The sequence below is a fragment of the Bombus huntii genome, chromosome 9, assembly GCF_024542735.1.
Source record: "Bombus huntii isolate Logan2020A chromosome 9, iyBomHunt1.1, whole genome shotgun sequence".
Taxonomy (NCBI): Eukaryota; Metazoa; Arthropoda; class Insecta; order Hymenoptera; family Apidae; genus Bombus; species Bombus huntii.
Window position 1 is genome coordinate 14,312,290 of NC_066246.1, and position 26,131 is coordinate 14,338,420.

Here is a 26,131-nt window from a genome sequence, read left to right on the forward strand (position 1 = left end):
ACCTTATTAAAATTTATTCACTAACATCGTAATTATGAAAGGAAACTCGCTCGATACTTTTTTCGTCACTGCTTCTTCCACCTGGATTTTACAATTTTGTAAAATTTATCCACTTGCGCTAGAAAGACATGCCACGCACGTCAAGATGCTTTTCTTCGCTGCACGCTGCACGTCGGCTAACAGTTAGATCGTTCGTTTGTCGAGCTACAGTTGCAGAGTGCACGACGTCACATAGAGTCATCGATATTTTGGAAATATTTCAGAATAGATTATTAATAAATAAAAGGCTATCGTTGCCGTGAGTATTTATGCATACCGTGTAAAATTCTTTATGTAAGACCCTACCAACGCGCTGAGGCACTGCTTAACGCTAGAACTATCACAGCAGTCAAATTGACTGGTTTCACAATTTTATTTTAAAATTCTTACTTCATGTTATATTTTTGTCCGCAATGATGTAATGACTTTCGCAACGATAACTAAAAGAATAATATAATGAATTTTATTTTGTTTTTTGTGTATTCAAACTGAAAATAATTTTGTATCAAGGCTACTTATACCAATACCAGTCAAAATGTAAAAGGGTCCTGCAATCTGTTTGTCGAGCCCCAATTAATCAGTTTCTTCGTTTTGTGCAACTTGCCATACTTTTTTTGAATTTTTACTGCGTATCATTCGATATGATGAGATCAGTTGTCAGGAAAATTCCGGATCGATAGCCAGATCGCCAGATGATGACACTAGAAATACGACATCAGTGAAAATAACTGGTTCTACAATTTTATAAATATGTCAACCCTCGTTTAGGGATTATGGTCCCACGTGGATTAATAATACCAAAAATGTATTGCATAACATGGAATTCCTTCTTTAAGAAAATAATAAATTAATAAATATAAAAATATTCTATTTTACGTATTTTTTAAAGACCAGTCGTTTTAACTGATTTTGGTAGAAATAGCTTCGTGTTAACTATCGGTAGTTCTAGTGTTAATTCACTATAAGAATGCTCGATACTGATTGTCCTAACCATCTCGTGTCCGTCTATTTATACTGGTCGGAGGAGTACCGGAAGTTTAAATTCGACTTCGATTGACGATTACGCGTAGCGGCTATGTTACTTTGTCCGGAGCTTGTTTATTATTACCTTTCGTATATCATAACTGTGTTAACCCCTTAACCTACGATTTACGTTCGAGAATTTTGGGCCGATTTACGTTTGGTCCGATCATCTGCTACGGACTATGCTCGTAATATTCACGTTTGGTCCGATCATCGTACTACGGGCTATGCCCGTAGTTGTAGGTTAAGGGGTTAATATCTTTTGATTTTCATCTCGCTTAGGTAATTTTACGAATCATTTCACTTCTTGGTGATCTTTTCACTCCTTAATAAAAAAAAAGCCGGAAGGGTGTTAATATTCCGAGGCAAAACAACAACATGAGTCATCCTCGATTCGAATCGTCCTAGGACTCATGTGCCGCTACACAAAGCATAAAACATCATCACAAAATACCGTCACAAATGCACAACAATAAATTTGCTAATTTCTATGAAACATCATGAATTGGTCGTTTTTATCACTTTTCTTTCGATATAAATTTAATTACCACCGACAAATACGGCCTCCAGTATCTACAAGAAAACTGAGAAATATTTCCACCATCTTCGAGGACGATCGTAACCCCCAGTCTACGTGCTACTGGCCAGGACGAGAGGATTCTTCGACGGGGAAAGAACAGTGTTTCTCCTCGGCCCGCGTATTGTCGGAACCTTGCCTGATGAGCCTTCCTCTAATTAAAAGAGCCTCGAATTGCGCCATTCCGCTGACGAGACGGCTTTTAAACGCGCCGCTATCTAGAAGTGGCCGGCTCGTAGATAATGTACGAACCGCGTAGAGCTCGTGAAACTCCTTTTGTCTCGTAACAAACGGACGAACAATGATTTTAGCCGGCGGGAGGTGACATTCAGTTCAAGCTACTAGATATTTCAACTTACTTTCCCATTCTAAACGGTTGAATCTGACCGTGGAGAAATTTACGCGTGACCCTTTCCTCTTTTAAATTTATTAAAGCAATGAAATGATCGCCAAGGAACGAAATGATTCGTAAAAGTTACATAAATAGCATATTATTAAAAAGCATAAAGAATATAATTTACTATTGTTTTATTTCATAAAAATTCGCTAAATAACTCGGTAATATAATGAATATTTCTATGACAGAGGAAATAGGTATAAATAAATCTAGTAACAAGTTCCATTTTTAAAAAATGGCTGTTTCCATCCACTTTCCCATTCTAAACGGTTATAGCTGGCGGTGGACAAATTTATGTGCGACCCTTCCGGCTTTTTTTTTTATTAAGGAGTAAAAAGATCACCAAGAAGTGAAATGATTCGTAAAATTACATAAGCGAGATGAAAATCAAAAGATATCAAACAAATCCTTGGGGTTCCTTGAAAATATTGCGAATGAAATTAACATTAAATTGCATTAACGTAAAATTGGTTAATGAATGCCTCTAATTCTCTCTTTGCCTCGCCTATTTTCTCTTTGCATTTCTATAGACCAAGCAAACAAAAGATAAATAGTTCGTGAATATTACAAAAAATCTCTGGTTACGCGAGAAAAATAGCGTTCGCAGCGTAGGCTATATTTAATAGAACTTCCAACTGGATGGATATGCAAATCTTGTCGGACCGAAAAAGTCTTCGCGGTGAGAAAATAAATTGCTGGAAAATGAACGAAGAAGCTTGTCCACGATCTGACCTCGTCATTCGTCTGATTATTAAAATTCTAAACTTGATAACGATCCTCCGGAGATATTCTAGAATTCTCGATGGAGAAATAGGACGAGACAGAGCTCAATCTGAACGAGAGAGTCGTGCGTAGAGGAATATCCGAGTTATACAGCGAGTATAACGGAGTTTAATATTTCACCATCTAGAGCAGATCAATTGCTGAAACTGAAAGAGAAGCGAAGGATCGGAAGCGGCGTGGAACCAGCGCCATACTGAATCGCGGAATCCAATTTAAATAATACTTGCCTTTCTTCGTCCCCTTCTACCTCTTCGCGACTTCTGACGTTGTCTACCCTTGGGAAAGCATCCGTCTGGATCCTTGGTGCATTCTGTCTATTTCCCAGTTCCGTCGTGTTCGCGGCCATTCATTCTAAAGAAGCTTAAAAAATGATCCGAACGAGAGAAGGAAATTTTTCGATCGCGGCCTCCCTACGGCTTGTCTTCGCAATCCTGTCGACTCCGTTTCGCCGGATTAAATTTTCAGTGAATTCTACTCGCGTCCGTACGAGCAGATCCCCGTGAGCTTCCGCTCCGTGAATTCTCCTCCCGATATCTGCCAATATCTCGCCAAACCAACGTGGAGATCGTCTTTGCTTCGGATAAATACATCGGACGTTTGCAAGAGACTTTACTTTATTATTCGTGATAGCGGAAAGGGGATGAAGATATTTGTGGGTTTAAAGCAAGTGCAGATTGAATAGGAGGGTTGACAGGGGATTGGAAGCTCTTCTTTATATGGGAGAAGAGATTGGTGGGAATATTAAGATTTGTAGTTTGATTTTTCAGATTATTGTAACTAGACTACGGACGTTTATGCATTTTCATATTTTTATGAATTCAGTTAAAGGAATGGAATCTGAGCAAACATTTGTTCCAGCTATCAAACGTTCTTCAAACATTAGAAATATAGGAACTTCAAATATTCTAACATACAATGGCAACAAAAGCTATTCGCATAAGTTCCTATTTTCCAATGACGTGATTATTTAACGAGTACAAAAGTTGCCATAGTTTTAGAGACAGAATATATAATGGAGTGCAATATAATAGAGTGGATAAGAGGCGAGGTAGATATATAAGAAAAGAGAGATAGACAAGGAAAAGAGTTTAGATAGATATAAGGGAGGAGGCAATAAGGTGATAACGCCATATGACTGATAGAATGTAAAAAGCGTAATAGGTAAACGAGATGTAAAACAGAAAAGCACGGACTAAGTAATAATAATAATAAGTTCTACATTTTATTTCTACAGTATCACATTTTTTTAATCATGTGACAGTATTACTACATAATACGAAATTTGAGAATGCTACGATAAATACAAATTCAAACAAAAATAACGGTGTGTAACTAATTTTTGCAGCTATTGTATCTTGAAAAATGAAAAAGTATTTATTATCACGACAGAGTGTTTATTATAATTTTCTAGGATGACACAAATCTCTATTTAAATCTTTTGTTTATCTACAATTGCAAAAGTCTGAAATTGCATAAACAACGATACCATATCCATTTTTCCATTTCTTCATCCCCAAGTATTATAAAAACGTTTCCACTGACGTATTTTCATCCTTCTTTCGCATGTGCAGCTCGCAGATTATAGAAACCGCGTCGACTGAGAAACGGTCGTTAGATACGATGGATACGATAGAATTCCGAGCACGATCCGACATCGATGGTTCGTATGTGCGATTATTTATCCGGTACGATCAATCCGCGAACGAGATTCCTGTGACATGATGAATCGTCGCGGCCATCTGTTTAACCGATCCATTCCGCGTGCCTTATGATAACGGGTGAACGTCGCCGATTTTTTAATGTCGCGAGTTTCCCTCGATCCATTGCGGTGTACAGGATTTTTCAATTCAAACGGCGCGACAACTGTGTGTTGGATTCATCGTGTGTTCCGATTGTGACCTCAATTCAGTCGAGACTTTCGCAGACTTGTCTGCGACTTTTGGATACAGTGGAAACGTCGCGACACGATGGCGTTTACATTTTCGTCGCGAACGCTAAGAGAGTGATTCTGTCGTCCTCGATATTCTTCGCTAACGCGCAGCTGCATATAAATTGAAAACTTAAGGCGGCAATGCGGATATTGTGGAAGATTGATCGGCCTATTTTAGGTCGAATCCCCCAGGGAAATATCGTGCAGCATGTTTTTAATTCGTTGAAAGATACCCTTCTGGGTTGATTGATTTAATCCTCAAATGAGAAGGGTTAATGGAGAACTCCGCTGTTAATACTAGAGCTTCGAGAGGACGACAGGAACTTGACACAAGATCGTAGACGTTGTATTAATGATCGATCCAAGCTGTCAGAGGTGTCTGAAAAATGTCTGAAAAAATTCATTTTTCTTGTGATTATTCTAGGGGCGTAAGGCGGTCACGATGTTTCACAAGTTACGGGTATATTCTATTAGTTTGTCCGAAAAGTGCCTCTCTTTTATAAACACGTCTTTTACAACGACGCATCTTTATACAAACATGAAACCTGAAGTGATATTGGGTGTAGCGCGTTAAATAATCCCTCGGTGTTACGGTCAACAATATATTTCAGGTGATCGTCGGACAAATAACGCTTAACCACGTTTAACGATTCACAACGGTTAACGTTTAACAACGGTTGACTTTTAACAATGATTAATAATAATTATGTTGGCTTCGCTTAACCTTTTGAACCTCGCAGCTCGGAGCGGAATGCATCTTTTGGTTCAAAAGCAAACAGATTATTTCTTTAGTTGCCCCTCGATATCTCCATTACTTACTCGTTTACTAAAAGTTCACAACGGTTGCTACGTATGCATTCTTCCGAATATTTAGCGAAAGAACCGTAGGGATATCAATATTACATTAGGCCTGTCAGCCTTACGCTTTGTGTCGCGAAGCCGTAGGAAATTTCCATGGTCGAGTGCCGCCACATATTTATTGACGAGTGTCTTTTTTTGATCGCGTTGCGTATCGCCCTCGTTTTCGCTTACTACTCGACTTTATCGCTTCCTGATTCGATCGGATCGATTCGACTGTCGATCGGATTCGATTTGTAGCGGCACATGAGTTAGAGGACAATTCAAATCATGTTGTTGTTTGGTCTCGAAGCATCAAGATCGTTAGGATACATGTAATGTAAGAATAAATAAACTCCGGGCAAAACAATGTCGCCGCTACATGCAATCGTCGAACTAAGACGAATTTGAATTTTCCGACTCTCCCTCGACCAGTATAAATCAGCGGACGCGATCACAATGAAATCAGTTACAGTCAGTTGTCGATCGGTTATCAATCAGTTCTCAACGAATTATCAGCGATCTAATTAACGAGACATTAACGATCCTATTTTACGACTTATACACTAGACTAGCATCTCAGCGAATATTGTCTGTACATTAACATGTTTGTCGCCACGTCACCCTTATCTATGTGACGGGTATACTTCCGTGGGTCCCGTCACCCACGTATGGATGACGCTCTTCTTGTTCGAGTTAATTAAATACAGAATATACAACATAAAAATATTACAGGACATATTATCCATACTTGTTATTAATTTATATCCTGGATAAAATATTATATTATGCTATATCGCATGGTATTTGTTAAAACATGCAAAAACATTTGTGGTGATTTTGGACACTGAACAATAGTTGTAGACTTCATCATCACTACTCTCCTCACCTTCAAATATATTTTCACGCTGTTTACTGAACATTTTGAGGATGAAAAAATCACGGATGTACGTCTCACAAGTATGCTTCTCGACTAAATGAAAGATCTGAGATATCTGCCATGAGATACCTCGGAATACTCTAGTCGGAAAGCTTTCTCCATTTCAGAACTAAATAATCTTTTGTTTACAACGAATCGAAGGCGATAAACAATGAATTCCCGCTTGTCGCTCTATTTACGTTCTGCGTAGCGGCAGTCGGATGTGGGTCCCACAGGAAACTTAGCCGAATCACGCTGTGTGACGAACGTGTTAATTTATTTAATTATTTTTAAATATATTCGACGGTTTCAACAACGAGCAATCTCGTCCAATAAATCTCACGGTCAAAACACGTTAGTCCTCTACAGATTCTTTTTTTTTTGTCTCCCCTCAATATCCGTGCCGTTGCCACGCACACCTTCTTCTCGAATATTCGGCAAAAGGATCGTTGGGATATCAATGGCTCATTAGGCACTTCACTTCGGCGATATACAGTGTTGCCGAGTGCCGCTACAAACTTAAGCTGTCGAACGTTATGATCTTTATTTTGATAGAACAAAATGGATCATACGTAATTCGATAAAATAATGTAAAACGTAAAATGTTGTGCGTTCATTAATTCCTTGTAAAACGAAAGAAACTTTTCGGACGACCTATTACTTACGAAACCTCGCATGAAGTCATGATTTTTAATTGTTTCGCAAGGTATCAGTTTCTGTTATTACTATAATTCTGTGTTGTTATTACATATGTGTATTGTTGTTATATCTTTTATATTTGTTTGAACCCTCTACTATAAAGCTTCTTAGTGATCATTCGCAGCATTCGAATTACGATGAGAATTATCACCTTCTTCTAATAATTTTGTCCTGAGTGCATCTGGGCAAGGCAATTGGTCCCGCGATTCGATCGCACGTCTAAAGTTTTCATATGTTTCAGGACGCTGTATAATAATAGGATTGACAGTAAATCATTAGCGATTTCAATACCCATTTCCTTTAGTTTATCTACGTGGCTGAAAAAATTGTTTAAGTGATCAGACATATTTTCACTGCCGGACATTTTCGTGAATAATAATTGCTTCAGGAGCGTAGCCTTTCTCACAGGTCCTTTGGATTCGTACCTCCTTTAATTTATTCCATATTTCCTGTGAAGTTTTGCAATGCTTCACATGACATAGCTCACTCGCTCATTTTTTTTTATTTATTTATTCATTAGAATTACAATCAATTCTGGCGTTGAGAATTTTCAGTAATTTTTCTGGCGTGGCGCAGTGACATGGCTGATTATTTATAATAAGTTAGTACTTATTATAGATAAGTATAATTTATAAGTAAGTGTTGTAAATAAGTGAATATTACTTAATTTAGATAACTAATTGAATCTAGCGTTTAGGTCTAGCGGGTAGTGCCTCTTCAGCCTGCGAATCTGGTCCGTCGTATCGAGTAGTCCAGTGATTAGGGGGTTTCGGTGTTTGTTGACTCTTTTGCTATATCTGTCGCTGTATTTTGCTATTTCCTCTTTGACTGTGGGTATCTTGAGGTCGCGATGGATGGTTTCGTTGGTAACATACCAAGGTGCGTCTATTAAGGATCTTAGCGTTTTCGATTGGAAGCGTTGTAGTATTTCGATGTTGGAGTTACTTACTGTTCCCCATAGTTGGATTCCGTAGGTCCAGACAGGTTTTATTACGGTCTTGTAGAGGGTAATTTTATTCTGTATGTTTAGTTTGGAGCGTCGGCCCGTGAGCCAATAGAGTTTTTTTAGTTTGTCCTTTAGTTGCTTCGTTTTATCCGAGATGTGTTTCTTCCACGTTAGTCTCCTGTCCAGGGTCATGCCCAGGTATCGGACTGAGTCCCTGCTAGGAACTGTTGCATTATTGATGGTGACCTGGGGGCAGGTTTGTTTTCGGAGCGTGAAGGTTACATGTGAGGATTTCTTTTCGTTGATTTTGAAGCCCCATTTATGAAACCACTTTTCCATGAAGTCGAGACTTCGCTGGAGAGTGGATGAGGCTATTACCGGGTCTGCGTGGGTAGCTAATAGCGCTGTGTCGTCTGCAAATGTCGCTATTGTTATATCGTTTGATATAGGTAGGTCGGCAGTGTAGATGGAGTACAGTAGGGGTCCGAGGACACTACCTTGGGATATGCCGGATTCTATTGGGAATGTTGCAGAAATGGCGTCTAGGTATTTAACCATGAATTGTCTATTGGTTAGGTATGATTTTAGGATGGAGAAGTAGGGGTGGGGTAGGATCTTTTTAAGTTTGTATAGTAGCCCTTCATACCATACTTTGTCGAATGCCTGTTGGATGTCTAGGAAAACCGCTGAGCAATATTTTTTCTTTTCGAGTGTTTGGCTGATCGTATGAGTTAAGCGATGGACAGTGGATGCATTTCGCTCTGGTTTCTGGTGATTTGGCGCACTGGTCAGTGGAGTGAGTGCCTGCAGATTTAACGCAGCGGAAAGTATGGTTGCAGTATTTCTGCGTATGACCGTACCTTTGGCACCTTTTGCATTGCACTATTTCTTTTTTCACAAGCGGTGGTTCGAATTTTACTATCTCCTTCATTAGGCGACTGATATTGTAGATTTCCTTATTGTTCGGGTTTTGTTTTATGTCTAAGAAGAATAAGGATAACGGGTCTTTCGAGACTCTATGCCTTATATTACTTACGTTGATGACTTCGTGGCCGAGTTTTGAGAGTTCGTATTTGAGTTCGTCTATGTCTGCTGAGTGGTGGATGTTTCGTAGGACCACCCGGAAAGACCTTTCCTGTTTGAGTTGGTAGGTGTGGAAGTTGGCGTTCAGGGTCCTGAGTATCTTGGTGAGTTTTCTGTAAGCTTCTGGGTTCCTCGGCAGTATTTTTACTTTATTGTTATTTGTCTTTAGGTTATAGTCGTCCTTGGAGATATCTCTCTCTAAGGACTTGATCATTGTCCGTATGTCGATGACGTCGTCCACAAATATTGGTGGGGGAGGGGGGATTCTCTGTGAGTGTTGGTTTGGTGGCGGTTCTACGATTTCCATGGCGTCGTTTGAGGATTCCAATACGGCGAACCTGTTGTGAGTGTTTATTTGTATTGTTGTTTCTATTTTCCGTTTCTTGGTAGTATTCGCGTCGTTGGTGCGGAGAGTTCTGCTACACTTCTGCCACGGGGGAGGTAGCGCGGGGTAGTTGCGAGTCTGCTCCGGAGAGCCTGGTCGCGATTGCTGGGCCATCATCGAGCTAGTTAATTCGAAATGAATAACTAGTCGTGAGGCTATGAGGCTAGTATTCGCGTTGGGGTTAGGTGCGTGGGATTTTCTTCTCCCTAAAGGGTAGGAAACACTTGGCTGTGTTCACTTTCGACGGTTGGGCGACACGTGTTGTTTTCGGACTACGCTGGGCACTAGAGACACGTCTGCACACTTCGGCACTCCACAGCTAACTGTTCACTACGGCTTGACACGGGAAAGTTGAATGGCGGAGTATGTTCGCGAATTCGTAGAGAACTGTCACGCTTATCAAGTTTCGAAGGCCAGTTCAGGTAAAATACGAGCTGAATTACATCCTATACTTAAGACTAGCATACCTTGGCATACAGTTCACGTGGACATAACGGGCAAACTAAGCGGTAAAGGTGGTTCGAAAGAATATGTCATTGTTTTGGTCGACGTCTTCACTAAATTCGCATATCTGCATCATATCAATTCCAAGATTTCTGGCAAGGTAAACACTAAAACTCCACTTAATCTCAACCAGTGCGAGTAGGGCCAACGGTCAGGTAGAGCGTATTACGGGTACGTTGAAAATTATGTTCACGATCATAGAAACGATCATAGATCCGTCGTATCAAGTAGCCCAGTGATTAGGGGACTCGAACTCATGGCAAGAATAATATCGGCTTTACCATCCCTTTTTTCCATAAAGAGGCTTCATCCGCTGCTTGGGATTATTTATTGTACCATTCGCATATTCCCATAAGTCATCTTTAATGAGTATTGCCTTCATTTGCATTTTCCACGAGTCGTAATTTTCTCTATTGAGTGTTTCGATATTTGAATTCACGCCACTCGACATTTTGTTACATTTTATATTATTTTGATAACTATATTATCACGTGAGCAATTATTACGTATTCGATAAAACGCCCTTATAGCATTCAACACTGAATCACCGATCACGCGCATTTTGTTTTTTAGGTTATCTTCTGCGCTCCTTAATATTCTTACTATTTATGATATTTTCAATAAAAATAATAACTAATTATCGAACCTGGGCCCATAACCTGTTGTTATATCTATATTTAGAGGTAGGATCGCGTTAATTATTACTTTATTATTCGGATGAAAAACACCTCACTTCTCGGAGCCGAAAAACCTTTATTGCACACACTTGGAAGGGGCACGAACGAATGAACGAAAAGGAAGTCTTAAACTATCGATCTGGTCTATCGACCGTGTCTAGTAATATCTTCTAGTTACGCCTTTTTGTAACTAGCCGTCAGCATATAGATGGCGAGCGAGAACTCACGTTGTCATTTTCAACATGGATTTCGTCAAATCATATTATTTATAGCATTACTGTATTATAAGGATTAATTTGATATATAATAATTTAATAGCATATTTTATTTAATAATATAAATATTCTTTTAAAAGGTTCATTTTTGTTAAGAAGTTTCTAACGTTCTCCACTAGATCTTAGACTATGGTAATAAAAGAAAGATTCAGATTCCTCTCAGAGACAAGTGCTTCGTAAGTAATGTACAACATCAGATTAACATGTCGAGGCTTCATTTCTTATAACACCACTTTTTACGATAAGAAAGTCCCATATAACTTTAACTACAAGAATCTTTCTCGTTTCTATCATCGAAACTTACATTTTATTCGAGATACAAATCATGAATATTCTGCCTTTTAAAATTCACAAGAATACATTATAAAAATGTTTTATTATTGTTCCCTACAATCTATTCTTGCTAAAATTATGTGTTTAATAAATAACTTTTTGGTAAGCTTCAAAATAGCTTTTCTTGAACAACTCGCTTAAATTGTTCCAATTTACTTCTTGCTCACACACAAAATTATACAGCAATCTATATTTATTTATTTTTTATTACGAACTAGCTGATCGTTTTCGAGAACGAGAACTCAAAGAATTGCCAGGAGAACCGAGGATTTGTTTTTCGTCGAACGTTCGGCAAAAAGATTGCAGTTGGCCATTGAGTTATTACGAGGAACGTGGCAAGAGATTCAGATAGCCTGGCTGATTTCTTGTCGTCTTTCCATTTGCAACCGAATTTCGAATCTGGCTGTTCGTTTTGTTGATACATCACGAGACGTCGTATCTTTTTCTCGTTCAAGGGACTAGAACATTGGTCATTCGCCGAGAAGAATTGTTGAATTATACGAAATCCGTGCCGGAAAGAGCAGGAGCGTCGCAAGAAGCGAGAAGTTTCCCTTCTCTTCGTTCATCTGGCCACCCTTAAATTCTATCGTATATATCGTTACGCTTCCTCGTAACTATCGTCGTCGATAAAGTCGAAACTGTCGTTTCGTGTGCTGGAAACTGTCCCGACTTGGCCAACGATGTCTCGCTGAAATTGTTCCCTGATGGCGAATGTTACGAGACTGTTTCAAGTGTGTCGAGTCATGATCCTTCGCGACACAAGAGACTGCTGCCGTGGGAACAGCTTGAGATTATTTTGAGTGGATCTAATCACGAGAAATATATTGGCTTTATACGCGATTTCACCGATAATATAGATTTGTATAAATATTGACTTCATGTAAACGCTATCAACCTGTTACATCCCGTGACTTTCTACATAAACCAGACTTTATCCCTCGAGCAAGATGGCCACCAGATGTCTAAATACCCTTATTTCGGATCCTCAATAATCTTAAAGACCCATAATAAATTTTAGCATTTTTTATAGTTAAGCTCCTTAAGACCACGTAAGTATCTTTTAGGTTGAAATATTCCTTAGAGTTATTGTCCATTCCGGGAAAACACGAGAAAGCGAATCTTCCCATGTACAATGCCAGCCACGAGCGTCCTTTGATCGGGGTCGCCCAACACCCTTACTTACCCACCAGCCTTTTTCTAATCCAATTAACAGCAATGACCATTGCCTTCACTTTCCTAACCAAAGTTGTCATCAACGAATCCACTTGTCCCGTGCTTTAGTTTTCCTCCGCGACAGTGTCACGTAAAATAACAAAATAAAAAAGGAATTTGAGGTAAAAAAATAAAAAAAGAAAACTTTATTTTTTTTCTAACATCAATACACTTTACAATCTACTTCCGATTACAATCTACTTCTAGGCGTGACTTTCTAAGACTGACTCTTATGATTTTACTTTCGATCGGATCCGATTACTTTCTTTTATCATCCCTCAACATCCCCACCGTCCATGCATTTGCTAGGCGTCCGCGATCGTTGCCACGTGCTCTTTCTTCTAGAACCTTCGGTGGAAGGACCGTTGGGATGTTGATGGTTCATTAGGCACTTCAGCGATATACATTGTCGCCGAGTGCCGCCACATCTTTATCTCTATCGTCAGTTTGTCGGATTTGAAGTATGCCGGTCGTGACAACAGCACCGTCACCGAACTTCAGTGATTTTCCATCCATTGATCAGTCAACAATTAAACTTGCTATTTACACTTCGCTGAGAACACGTCTACACGCACCACGCGTAGATACTTAAGTCTTCAAAGTTTTCTTTTTTTTTATTTGGTAGACTTTTTGCAATCAATTCTCATTGAGAATTATAAGTAAATTATTTTGACGTGGTAATTTGGATTATAAGAGTTTATAGTATGTTTGATTCTAGTTGAATCTAATGCTTAAATCTAAAGGGTATTGTCTTTTTAGTCTGCGAATCTGATCCGTCGTGTCAAGTAATTGAGTAACTAACGGGTTTTGGTGGTTGTTAACTCTTGTATTATATCTGTCACTGAATACTGTCGTTGGAATAAAGTGCATATTTTATGTTAGAATTTAATCTTGGAATTAGGATTAATATTCTGTGGAAGACACAATGTTTATGTTGAAATAATACAATGTGATATTTATTAAACAATTATTTCGAGAGTTATAAATGTGCGTTCTGGAATGTAGACAGTTGGCTAGTTATTCACAGACTGGCTTAGTGACCCATGGCCCTTGAAAAGGTTTAGATCCCCACTCTCTATGCAGTAATGAGTGTGACCTGTGTGGGTGGCTGTGTGGCGTCACATGTGCCACAGAACCTTCTAGTAGCTTCTCGACGTGCTCGTCTAGAATGTTCCATCCATATCCTCACGCTTCTTCCGGCGTCCTTTTGAAAAAGCATGCACGTGCTAACTGCCGTGGTGCATCTCACGAACGCACGCTGGTGGGGATGGCGCTGGGCAACGAATGGAAGAATCTGTACGATCAAACATTCTATCCGCATGCGACTGATATCGTTGTATTCCAACATTTTATCATCATTTCAACTACCCCTATTATCTTAACCGAAATAAGAGATCGACTGATTCGTCGAACACGACCAGTTTATCAAGATTAAAATTAATTATTAAACGGCAGATATTTATGCAAATTCATATTGCTATGAACATAAATAAAAAGGTAGAACATAGGTAGAGAATTGTTTTACCTACTAAATATTATAACTGTTATACTTATTATATACTGTAGTAAGAAATATCAGGCGAACTATAAACAATGTCGCGAGAAAACGACGTGTCGACAGGCCCAACAATGTATCGTCGATCCTTCAATCGAAAAGTTTCGCGGAAAAGGTCTGCGTGACCTTGGCCACGAGCGGGTGCGGAATACGTGCGTGGTGGGGCTAAGACAAAAGACAAAGGGTTGCTAAGGGACATAAACGAATTAACAGTCATTGTAAGTTGAGAAGTCAGAAAGTGCGAATTGCGTTGTCGAGATAGTGTTGTTCTCGTGAGAGATAACCTTGGATCCGTGGAGGCGAGAGTTGCAAGTTAACCATCTAGTTGTCTAAATTATAGTACGTTATTGTATATAGTTCACGTTAAACAACCATCGTTTCCTGCTTAACCAACGCCTGTTTAATCCATTTATTGTAAATAAATTAATTGTAGAAAAGATTCTACAATACATTACATTTTCAAATTTCCTATAAATGCACAGAAATTTGTAATCTATTAATTGTGCAATCTTTTCTTCAATCTGTTAATTAACACTCTTGGAAAAGATAGGAAGGTGCATTTATTTTATCGATTGATCTTGACGCGCGAGCTTCGACGTCGATAATTTTTGTACATAAATAATTTAAAGTTAATCTTAGTTTATCTACGAAGAGCTCACACGAAGAACGAAGTAAATCCATTTTTGTCAATTTTTTCATTTCGGTCTTGGATTATAAAATGTAAGGAGCTTCTCTTGCAAAACCTATTAACATATAACGTAGGATAAAAAGATTAGTTCGAGCGAGATACACGTATTTCGTCAAAATACATGCTCGCCCGCGTGTGAGTGGATAGATCCTAGGAAGCAGCAAGGAATTTGCATGGCGATCGACCTGGGAATCGGAGTCGAGACGGCTGCGCTGAATCTTAATCGCGGCCTGGAAAATGAGACGTGTTCTAGACGCAAGCACTAAGATTCACACGATACTGTAAATAGAGTAGAAAACAAATAGTTTGTTTAATATATTTAATTTTGATTCTACTTTCCATTTATTTCGAATGTCAGATTATGCACCCTGGAATTTACAATCTTATAAAAAAAAAATTTTTTTTTTTTTATTTAATTCTTTTCATTCACAATTTGTCCAATTTGGACATTTGGTCGAATTTTGTAACTATTTGATTATCATGTGGGTGGCTACCCCCAGCGGGATATCATCTTCGTTTTTGTTAGCTTCGTGTTGTGTCCTTTATGAGGTCTGCTGAGTGTTTCCTTTTCAGCCTTCTTTCCATGTTTGAGGTTGATCGTTTTCGCAGCTAGCCGGTTTGGGTGTGTTCCTATTCTTTGTTTGTATTTTTCTGCGTATCTGCTAATTTCCTCTTTGACCGTTGGTATTCCCAGGTCCTTGCGGTATGTCTTCGTTTCTAACGTACCATGGGGAGTTTACTATTGGTCTAAGAAGTTTAGCTTGTATTGTCTCTATTTTGTTTATATGGCTCATTGCAGCTATCCCCCATAGTGATATTCCGTACATCCAGATTGGTTTTATGATTTATCAAAACATGCATGTAATTTAAAACCTACACTAAATGTAGTTAAATTTCATCAAGATGATTGACATTTCTCTATGTTTCCTTGTTAAAATATAATTTTTTGACATTTTTTATCCTTAAATATGAGAAAACTACATAACGGTTTTCTTAAATATGAGAAATATTTTAACAAGGTAACATAGAGAAATGTCAATCCTCTTGACGAAATTTATTTCTGATGTAGTTCTCGTAAATATATTTGACACGTATCTATTTTTATTGGCACTCGTTCAGGTTAAAGGGGTGAAAACTACCCCCAAGACCGAGGCTGCAAAATATATTTCGCTGAATATCTTGAAAACTAGTATAGATAGAAAGATAGCGTAAATTGATGAAATTAATACTGTTCAGTGACGAATTATATGATGTAAATTCTTTTGTGAAAGAATCCATTTGTTTAAATAATATATTGAAAAATAACAAATTTCTGATAGATTCTCCAGGTAAATGTTAAATTTTTTTACGTGTTTGTTTATAGATACTACGCCTACATGCACAAAATACAAATAAAGTAGGATCTTGATCTTTGCGTTGCAAAGAATTTATTATATTTCAAACTTTCTCGCTCGATGTGCACAAAAGAGTACTTGAGTTGTTTCTTATTTGTAAATACGTGACAGTTTTGAGAAGAGTTGATTTTATTGTCAGGCACTGATTCTTGTTTTTAAACAAACGCTAAAGAAACAATTGATGTTAACTATTTAATACAATTTTCACATTAGTGGTATATCTCGAAGAAGTCTGCATCGGCAATTATGCACAATTATACAATTCAACCTATAATATCAGCAGATGGCAAATTGTTTTCTCCTGTATCTGCAATATAATATATAATACTGAAAAAAGCGAGTGGATGGTTGGGATAGCGTATACAGTAAACAATATTCAAAGCCCCATCAAACAATATTCAAAGCCAATGTCATCATTGGTACATCTTTTTTCTTTTCTTTTTTTATTATTTAATTTGTACTTTACAATTTGTCCAGCTAGACATTTGGTAAATTTTTCTAGCTTAATTGCTAAATAAATAAATTGCTGTGGATGTTGAGTTTTTTTTTTATTTAGTTGTTTACATTCACAATTTGTCCGATTTGGACATTTGGTAGAATTTTTTGGCTGTTTGATTATCATATGGGTGGTGTGGATGTTGAGTGTATAACATGTGGGAGTTTGACTATTTTATTTGTTTAATGAGGTCAGTTGGGTGTTTTCTTTTTAGTCTTCTTTCTATGCGAGTTTTGCTCGCTTCGGCAGTCAGCTGGTTTGGATGTGTTGCCGTTCTTTCCTTGTATTTTTCTGCTTACCTGCCGATTTCTTCTTTGACCATTGGTATTTTCAAGTCTTTGCGTATATCCTCGTTTCAGAATCTGTATGTTCCTGTGTCAAAAAAATTGAGTACAGAATTTTCAAGGACATAGGTTAGAAATATGTTTCTTCTTAAAACGTCAGAGTTGTCTTCAGTTCAGTGTAGCCTTCTTATTCGATTTATGAAGCGCACGCAACGGAGAATTCGTGATGAGTAGAATTATTCAAATTTTCAAAAATACCAAAGGAGTATAACAGATTTAGACAATCATTAAAGCTTTCATTTCAAATCCCGATATCAATTTATAGCATCGGAATAATATTTTTCATCATTGATACATAATCAACATAACATTGATAAATATTGATAAACATTGATAAAAAATGTGATTACGTAGATAATAGATCAGAAAACCCGTGAAACTTTTGTTTTACATATTGACGATACGAGATAACAAACTGTTTCGATTGTAATAATATACAATAGTTGTCCTATGGATAAAATGTTCGTTGTATGAAATATATTTATGCTTTAATCACTTTCTCGCGAAAAGCCTTTATTGGAAAAATTATATTGAATGATTGACATTAATTGCTTTGTATCACTTTTCTGTAGCGATTTTTAAAATACTGAAAGTAGCACATTTTCTATTCTTCATATATTATTTAAACAAATAGATTTTTTCCGAAATAATTTACATCATTTAATTCATCGTTCAAAATCACTAATTTCATCAATTTACACAATCATTCTGTGTGTAGTAATTTTCCGGGATGTTTGAGGATGGTTTTCACTTCTTTAACATGGACGATTTGTCGATATAAAAAGGTACGTGTCGAATATTTTTATGGCAACTATGAATTTCATGAAGATCGGCGATTGACACTTTGGTAGGTTCCCTTGTAAGGCTTCTGAGCCGAAGCGTATATTGAGAATATCATAATATCATAATTTTCTCGTTTACTATAATTAAGTTTATATTATATTTTACATTTACTTATATATATCACCAATTACGTTCAATCGAAAATATTTCATAACAACTTATGGACTCACTTGCCAAACATAATCTAAATGGAAGAACCCAGCAGTAGCACAGTACTAAGCGTGATAACTGTTTCGAGGCATTTGCTCTGCCGGTCACGAACGCATCTCGTCGTCGATTCTCGTCGGAGAGCGATACATCAAAGTTGCAATCCTTGTCCTTTTCTCGCCTCTAATTCGTATGGACAGTCACGTTTCGATACGAGCTATCTGTATCGCATTTGTCACCCAGGGGTGTTGGTTTCTCGAAGAGAAGGTAGTGTGTCGACCCCTGATAATTCCTCAACTTCCGGTTACGGACGTCTCGCAAAGTCAGACCTCCTGCCTCTGACAGGATATCGAAAGAATCCTCTTTCACAAAAAGGAAAGTCATCGATCGAGTGTCGTTGGTTTTAATAACTGATTTCCTTAGCCATCGTCAGACATCTCGTTAATGGGACCAGCTCTCTGTGCTGGATTTCGCGGGTTGCTTTAATTATACGATGTAAATTAGTCGGTCCAGGTCACGAACCAGTCCCCATTTTACGACTGTTAATTATGAATACATTTCGCTGGTGGATGTAACTCAACGCTAACCCGCGTAATCGTACTCTTAGCCCGAGCCTCTTTGAAAGTTTAATCCCGCGGTTGGAAATGGAAAAAACGTGGTTATATCACTGCTGGCAATAATTGACGTAGCCTCGAGCACTCGGTGCCGTAAGCTGTTTGCCTTTAATATCTCCAGAGAAAATGAAATTTTCTTTCCTGTGCAAGATTGTATATGTTGCGGTAACTATTATTGAGGGATATAGGGAATGAGGAATATTCTAGTGGGTGTATTTCTCGGTTGCAGCACCGGAATTGACAATAACCGACGATTCCGGCCGAGTGGTGTCCAAGGAGAGGCACCTGAAGGCGGGAAGCGTTCTCAAACTCAGATGCGAGGCCAGAGATGTTATCGAGTCTCTGAAGGAGTCTGTCATTTGGACCAGGGGAGATGAAACACTTACCGAAGACGTTAGGTAAATGCTACTATCTTTAGTTTGTAATTATGCAATAAGAAAGAACAGAAAGTTACATGTTATGTATCTCAATTAAACATCTACTTAATTTATATTCATTTTCAATTTTTATATACCTGTAAATATTTATTCATAATTTTTCTGTTTATCCTTTAACTCGTACTGATATATAATAGCATGTATTATTACGTCATAATATTATATATATTATTATATTACATACTATCATATTATATATATAAACAGTTTGTAATTATGCAATAAGAAAGAAGAGAAAGTTAGATGTTATGTGTCACAATTAAACATCTAATTAATTTATATTCATTTTCAATTTTTATATACCTGCAAATATTTATTCATAATTTTTCTGTTTATCATTTAACTCGTACTGATATATAATAGCATGTATTATTACGTTATAATATTCTATATATATATATTATTATATTACATACTATCATATTATATATATAAACAGTTTGTAATTATGCAATAAGAAAGGAGAGAAAGTTACATGTTATGTGTCTCAACTAAACATCTACTTAATTTATATTCATTTCCAATTTTTATATACCTGCAAATATTTATTCATAATTTTTCTGCTTATCATTTAACACGTACTGCTATATAATAGCATTTATTATTACGTCATAATATTATATATAGATTATTATATTACATACTGTCATATTATATATGTCGGAGATGAAAGGAAAACCGGAGCCTTCCCTTTGCAATTTTGGGAAAGTCTTCTAGTGCTTTAGCCTAGATTTTATCATAGCTGTAATTAAGCAATTGTTGTAATTTGTAATTGTTCGATATTTGTGATAGCGAAAGTGGGTTCGAGGCGACAACCGGTCGCCGAACGTAGCCACGGTCACGCGATAAACGTTTTGCCTGACGAAGGTGTGGATCGGTTGTATCGTTCTCCCTAGAAATCGCATAGAATTGTACTTTGGAGATGTCGATATAATGGGACACACGTTGTATTAGGAATCAAACTCCAGACAGAAACTGCCTAACAACGGCGTTTGGATCTTTCTCGATGCTTCCAAAGAGTATACAACAAACTCTTGGCAGAAACTGTCTAGCAACGGCGATTCGAACCTTCTCGATGCCTCCAGCGAGCATATAACAAACAAATGCAGTCGTACAGCGAAAAAGATTTTCATCAGATATTCATTCGTGTGATCGCCTTGGAAAGTGATACATCGAGCAATTTACCGAGTGTCTCAGCAATCGTATTTTCTTGTGTTTAAAATTATTCTACGCATAGTAAAGAGTTATCCCGTTGATTGTGGATTCGTTTGAACCCAAGAACATCGTTAATAGCGTTAATTAAATTCATTATTCGTAAAACCTATTAATCGTTAATCTCATTATTCGTTAAATTTATTATTCGTAAAACATATTATTCGTTACTCTTATTATTCGTTAAACTTATTATTCTTTAATCTAATCATTAGTTAAACTTATCGTTTGTTAATCTTATCGCTCGTTAAACTCAATATTCATAATATTTTGTAAAATCTTGTATATTCGCGTAAATATAATCTCTGTTTCGTAAAACGATGGCTAATTCAAACGAAGAATCGTTACGCGCCTTAAATTCTAATGTTAACCCGACATATAAATAATCCTCTATATAATTGTAGTATCGTGGACAGATTTCCTAAGAAATATCGGGTGAACTATAAACAATGTTCTGAGAAAGCCTAAGTGCCGGACAGGCCGAAAGAATCGGGAAACTTCAATGGACTAAGCGGCCCATTAATGTGTCGTTGGTCCTTCAGTCGAATAGTTACGCGAAAGAAGACGTACGTGATCGTGATCGTGATCGTGATCGTGATCGTGATCGTGATCGCGGGCGGTTACGCAATACGTATATGGTGGGGGTATGAGAAGAGACAAAAGAAAGCTTAAGGGAGAAAGACGAATTAATCGGGAATCGTTAAAACTGAGAGTCGTGTTGTGAGGAGTCGTTAATTGAGAGTGGAATTGTGAGGAGCTAGTTACGAGTCGAGAGTTGAGTTCAGAGAGAGTTGAGCCGAGAAAAAGTTGTCGGGTTGCTATGAGTTGTAAACTATTAGTTGTGAGTTGTAAATTATTAATTTAGTTGTCTTAGTTATATAACATTACTATATTTAGTTTGTGTCAAATAACCATCGTTTTCTGTTTAACCTATTGCAAATAGATTCATTTATCAATAAATTTATCATATAGGAGAGAAATCATTGGAAATCCTAATTTCTAATATTTCTGAATAAATAATCCTATAGAATATATATATGTATAAATAATGTGTGCCTATGTAATCGATTCATACAAGTATTTTAATATTTAAAAATTTATAGAAGATTATTTAAAAATGAAATAAGACTTATATGTAATTGAAAAATCGAAGTGATAATTTATATGAACGCAAAAGAACGTGAAATACAGTGAATAAAATTATAAATGCTAGAATAATTTATTTTAGCTTTTGAAAAAATCGGGAAGACACAAATAAATATACAAATAAATAAAGTCAACCAGTGCGATACATATTTTTAGCGTTTATTCTATACTGTAAACCTACAAAAGCAATAAACGCGGAAAACCCACAGCATTCAAGAGATATAAATTGCAAAATTAGTAGAAATACGTTTTTTATTTTCGTCATATATCGTCACTGTTTTTGATATTTATATCCATTTTTTGCATTTCAACTGCTCGATTTTATCAGGAGATTATGATGAAAGTTTACTTTATACTTGTAAATATGAAAATTAAATATAATATTGCCCGTTATAATATTTAAATGAGAAGTTCAAAATTTACTAACTTGTGAAACCTAAATCGCGAAAAAATTCTTCTATCAAAATCATTTACCATATTACTAAACTTAAGCAATCTTTACTTAAATATTTCCTTACTATTTATGATTAATTAAATTATTCATAGGACTGTTTGAAAGCACAGATATAAAAACACTTCAATATCCATTTAAGACCCATCTTTTTGTAAAACAAGTCGACTTTTATCACTTTCATCAATCACTATTGTTCCATTTGGACTCTTTTCCTTTGACTGTAATAAGGATATATGCATAGCGTTTAGAGCACCACCTAAACTGGAAGTGAGTTACGTTCGAATATCTGGTTTTCAGTGAAAACAGGACGACGGAAATCTTAGCTGGGAAGGAGGTCCTTGTGATAGTTAGCACGCTGATCGTGGAGAGGGCCAGTCCAAGGCATGCCGGAAATTACAGCTGCGTTGTACCCGGGAAGGCCAAGACAACCGTTGCAGTACATGTGCTTAACGGTGAGTCCTTTAGCTCTTACTCTTTTTGGAAAATAATCACTTAATATAATTTGGAAAATAATTAATTATAAACTGAAGAACTTTAAAATACTATAATTATTGTTCTTCTTTGAGCTTCTTGTGATCCTCGAAAATATTGGGAAGGATTAGGTGACTTTTTTATACCTTAGGGAAAATAGCTGAGTGGTACTTTTAAATTGGTATTTCTTCTTTTTCATTGAAGTATAATATTGAATGTAATATTTTCTGAAACAGGAATTATATTCTAAGCGATAGTTTCCAGTCATTAAAAATGAACTTTAAACTTTAAAATTTTAAAACACAAAATTATTTAACTGTATTTTTAAGTAGCAGACAAAATGGTGTTCAATCTTCAATTTTATTTCGTTGAAATATAATGATAACGTAATGACTCTTCTAAGAGGAGTTATATCTTATGCAACGTTTATCAGCAATTTAAAATATTTTGATACACGAAGTAACATAGAAGTATTTTTAACTATTAAACGAAATGATGTTATTCAATCTTCAATTTTGTTTCGCTGATGTATGGCATTGAATATAATATCTTTAAGAATAGGAACTTAATATGCTCTAAATTTGAATCATACAAAATCGAAAGCTACTTATGAAACTTTAAGTTGCAAGATTGTTTGATAATGTTTTGAATTATTGGGCAAAGTAACTATTTTCCAATCATCAATATAGAAATCTTTAATTTTTATATAAGTATCTTTTGTTTGAAAATATTATTATATTAATACATCATATATGTATTATTAAATTTATTACATTCACTAGCCAATGTGTCATCAAATTTTTTTTATTAACATATTGGTCGTAAATATCAAAAAAGCACTGCATAACCAAGAAAAAAGTTCTTTTCTCACAAAATTAGATGAAATAAACGAGCCACCGTCCACAATTTCAACCACGTAGCGACATATTCCGGAAAGAACTAGGTACTCAGATAAAAGACCTTTCTTTATCCGATAATGCGCTTACCAGATGTACCGAAAACTCGTGAAACCAACGTAAAAATCCGGGATAGGAGGAGTGCGAGAACGTTCTGGCAACATTATCCTTTTGAGAAGTCGAGTCGTTCAGGCGAGTTGTCGTGGATCGCGGTCGATTGAACCTACTTCAGGATGTCTAATCGCGCGTGTGCCTCCGATCTTGAGACAAGATAAAAGGTCGATCGTTCTGTATTCACACTTGAAACGTGAAATTCGATCAAAATTTGTCTAGATAATATCGCTAGAAGCTCGTAAATTTACAAAGAAATTGTCTAATCTCAGGAACAATCTTTTAATTCCTTGACAATTTATCATTCTTTTCTGCTACCTTTCTTATTTTTGTTTTGTTTAGAAATTGTGATAAAGTGGTGAAGATTGGTATCGTAATAATGTTGTTTATTTTTTATTATTATTTAATTTGTACTTTAGAATTTGTCCAGCTGGACATTTGGTAGATTTTTCTAACTATAATGTTAAGTTGCAGACAAACTTTTTACTTCAAATTGTAAGATAGAACATTGAAAATTATCTAACTATGAGTGTCTAACTTTAAATTTTTATAGTTTCTCGCTTCTCAATCATACAATACTTACATAAATCTTACAATACATGTCATAAGTAGACTGCAGATTTTTATACATGTATGGGAAATTTGAAGGTGCAGAAATGCACACAATGCGTATAATATGCGAAAATATATAAAATATTCAAAATGGAATATTTAAAATATTCAAATATAAAATATTTAAAATATTCAAATATAAAATATTTGTATTAATATTTAATAAAGGAAATAATTTTCTACCCAGGTATTATTTCTTCAATTATGTTCATAGAAACATAAAAATATATAAAAATCCGCAATCTGATCATAACAATTAAACCACCATAGAATTTTCAATCTCTCAGGTATGAGAATAATTAAAATTCTTATAACACTTATTATTTTGTCCGATACGTGTATCTCTGAGTGAAGCTGGCCTTACGCTGATTCTATAATTATAAAACAAGAATAGGCTAACTATCTATAATTTTGCTTTTTCCAGTGAATATATCTCTTCCAGAAAAAAATAGTACATTGTTACTCAATACTATTTTAGATAAATATATATAATAAATATATGTCGAGTTCTCATTAGGGTTAGGGGCGTGTAACGAATCTTCATTTGGATTAGACATTGTTGTTATGCAATAGAGAAGATATTTACTAGTACAAATAGGATTATTACAGAATTTGACAAGTAACCGTGGCAATTAGATACTCGAGATGCTAATGGCAATGATCTTAGGCTCAATAACGAATCCACGGTCAACGGGGTAGCAAATGTGCTTTCTTCCAAAATCCAAGTCAAACTGAACTCACTGGTCCACAATTCAAGTGTAACTCAAGTTACTCGTCCACAAGTAGAACTCATCTTACTTGCCCACAGTACAAGTAGAAGTCAATTAACTTCTCCAGTCCAAGTGGAACTGCACTTATATACTCTTCTCCGTACCTAATCACATTTGTACCAATAATTGAGTGAAGGTTCGTCAAACGTCCAAAATTCCAACCTTAACCCGACATATATTGTAATATCATAAAGTAATTTAAACTAGAGGTCGGTTGAAATTAAAAAAAAAAACGTGTACGTCGTCCTTCTGTGGTTCGTTTACATTTAAGAGCGCTTATGTGACTAAAGTCACCTAGTTCTTACATAGGTATGAGAAAAACAATAGACAACGTTAGATCAGAAGGATGGTTTCATGTTTCAAGATGGGACGACCGAAAGGTCAGAGTGTGCGAGTCAAAAAGTGTGTGTGTTGCGAGAGTCAGAGCTAATCGAATCGTCGACGAGTAGAGTCGTTAGAATTAATCGAGACACCGAAGAGTAGAGTCGAGAGAATTGGTCGAGAGAGAGAGAGAGAGAGAGAGAGAGAAAGAGAGAGAGAGAGAGTGAGTGAGAGAGAGGGGGGAGGGAGGGAGGGAGAGAGAGAGAGAGAGTGTTAGATTCGTTGCGACGAGAGTGGCCAAATAACCGTAAAGTTATTTGATATAGATAGGAGTATTGCATTTAGTTTCCGTTAAACAAACATCGTTTCTGTCCAATTTATATTTGTATATTCAATTTAATATTAATAAATTATAAGCAATCGGGAAAAAATGTATATCTTTATTTTCCGATATTACAATATAATAAATGTATCTAACACACAACATATAAAAATTAAAAATTTTTAGGCAATGAAACGCAATGTACATGTTCTTGCTACGTGCAACCAAATGTCTACATATATTTTTCAAATAATTCTTCGTTCACTTCAAGCGCTCTAACGTAAACATCTATTCGATTCTCAGTCACTGCTGGTTACTATGATATAAATTTAAAACTCTCCTTCTTGCGAGTTTTATGAAAGTACAGGCGGTGTCAGTGGTTTGGTTTTTAGTAGAGGCAGTTTGAAGCAGTTGTTAAACTGTCGCGATAAAGACGAGTTTTAAGCTCTTATTACACAAATTTTCTCGAAGTTTTCACAAATAACGGATGGTGGAGGAAATCGTAAACTCTCGAAGCGTACCTCGACAGAAGTTTCTTTGCTTTATTGCTCTTCGCGAGGTTCCTGCAGTAAAATACGGAAATATCAAGGAGAACTGATCAGCTGTTCGTTAAACATAGTATAACGAATCTTCTTCGATCGAGATCTCTGTTCGTCAGCTGTAGTAAATCGCTTACTGG

At 36.4% G+C, this 26,131-nt stretch overlaps 1 protein-coding gene across 1 annotated transcript in view; it reads left to right on the forward strand.

Moving 5' to 3' along the window:
* LOC126869798 (uncharacterized) overlaps positions 1-26,131 on the forward strand; it is a 113,771-nt gene that overhangs the window by 47,448 nt on the left and 40,192 nt on the right. Inside the window, exons 5-6 of the mRNA XM_050626799.1 lie at positions 18,930-19,098; positions 22,247-22,401. Of these exons, the coding sequence (XP_050482756.1) occupies positions 18,930-19,098; positions 22,247-22,401 (324 nt within the window). The remainder of the gene's footprint in view (positions 1-18,929; positions 19,099-22,246; positions 22,402-26,131) is intronic.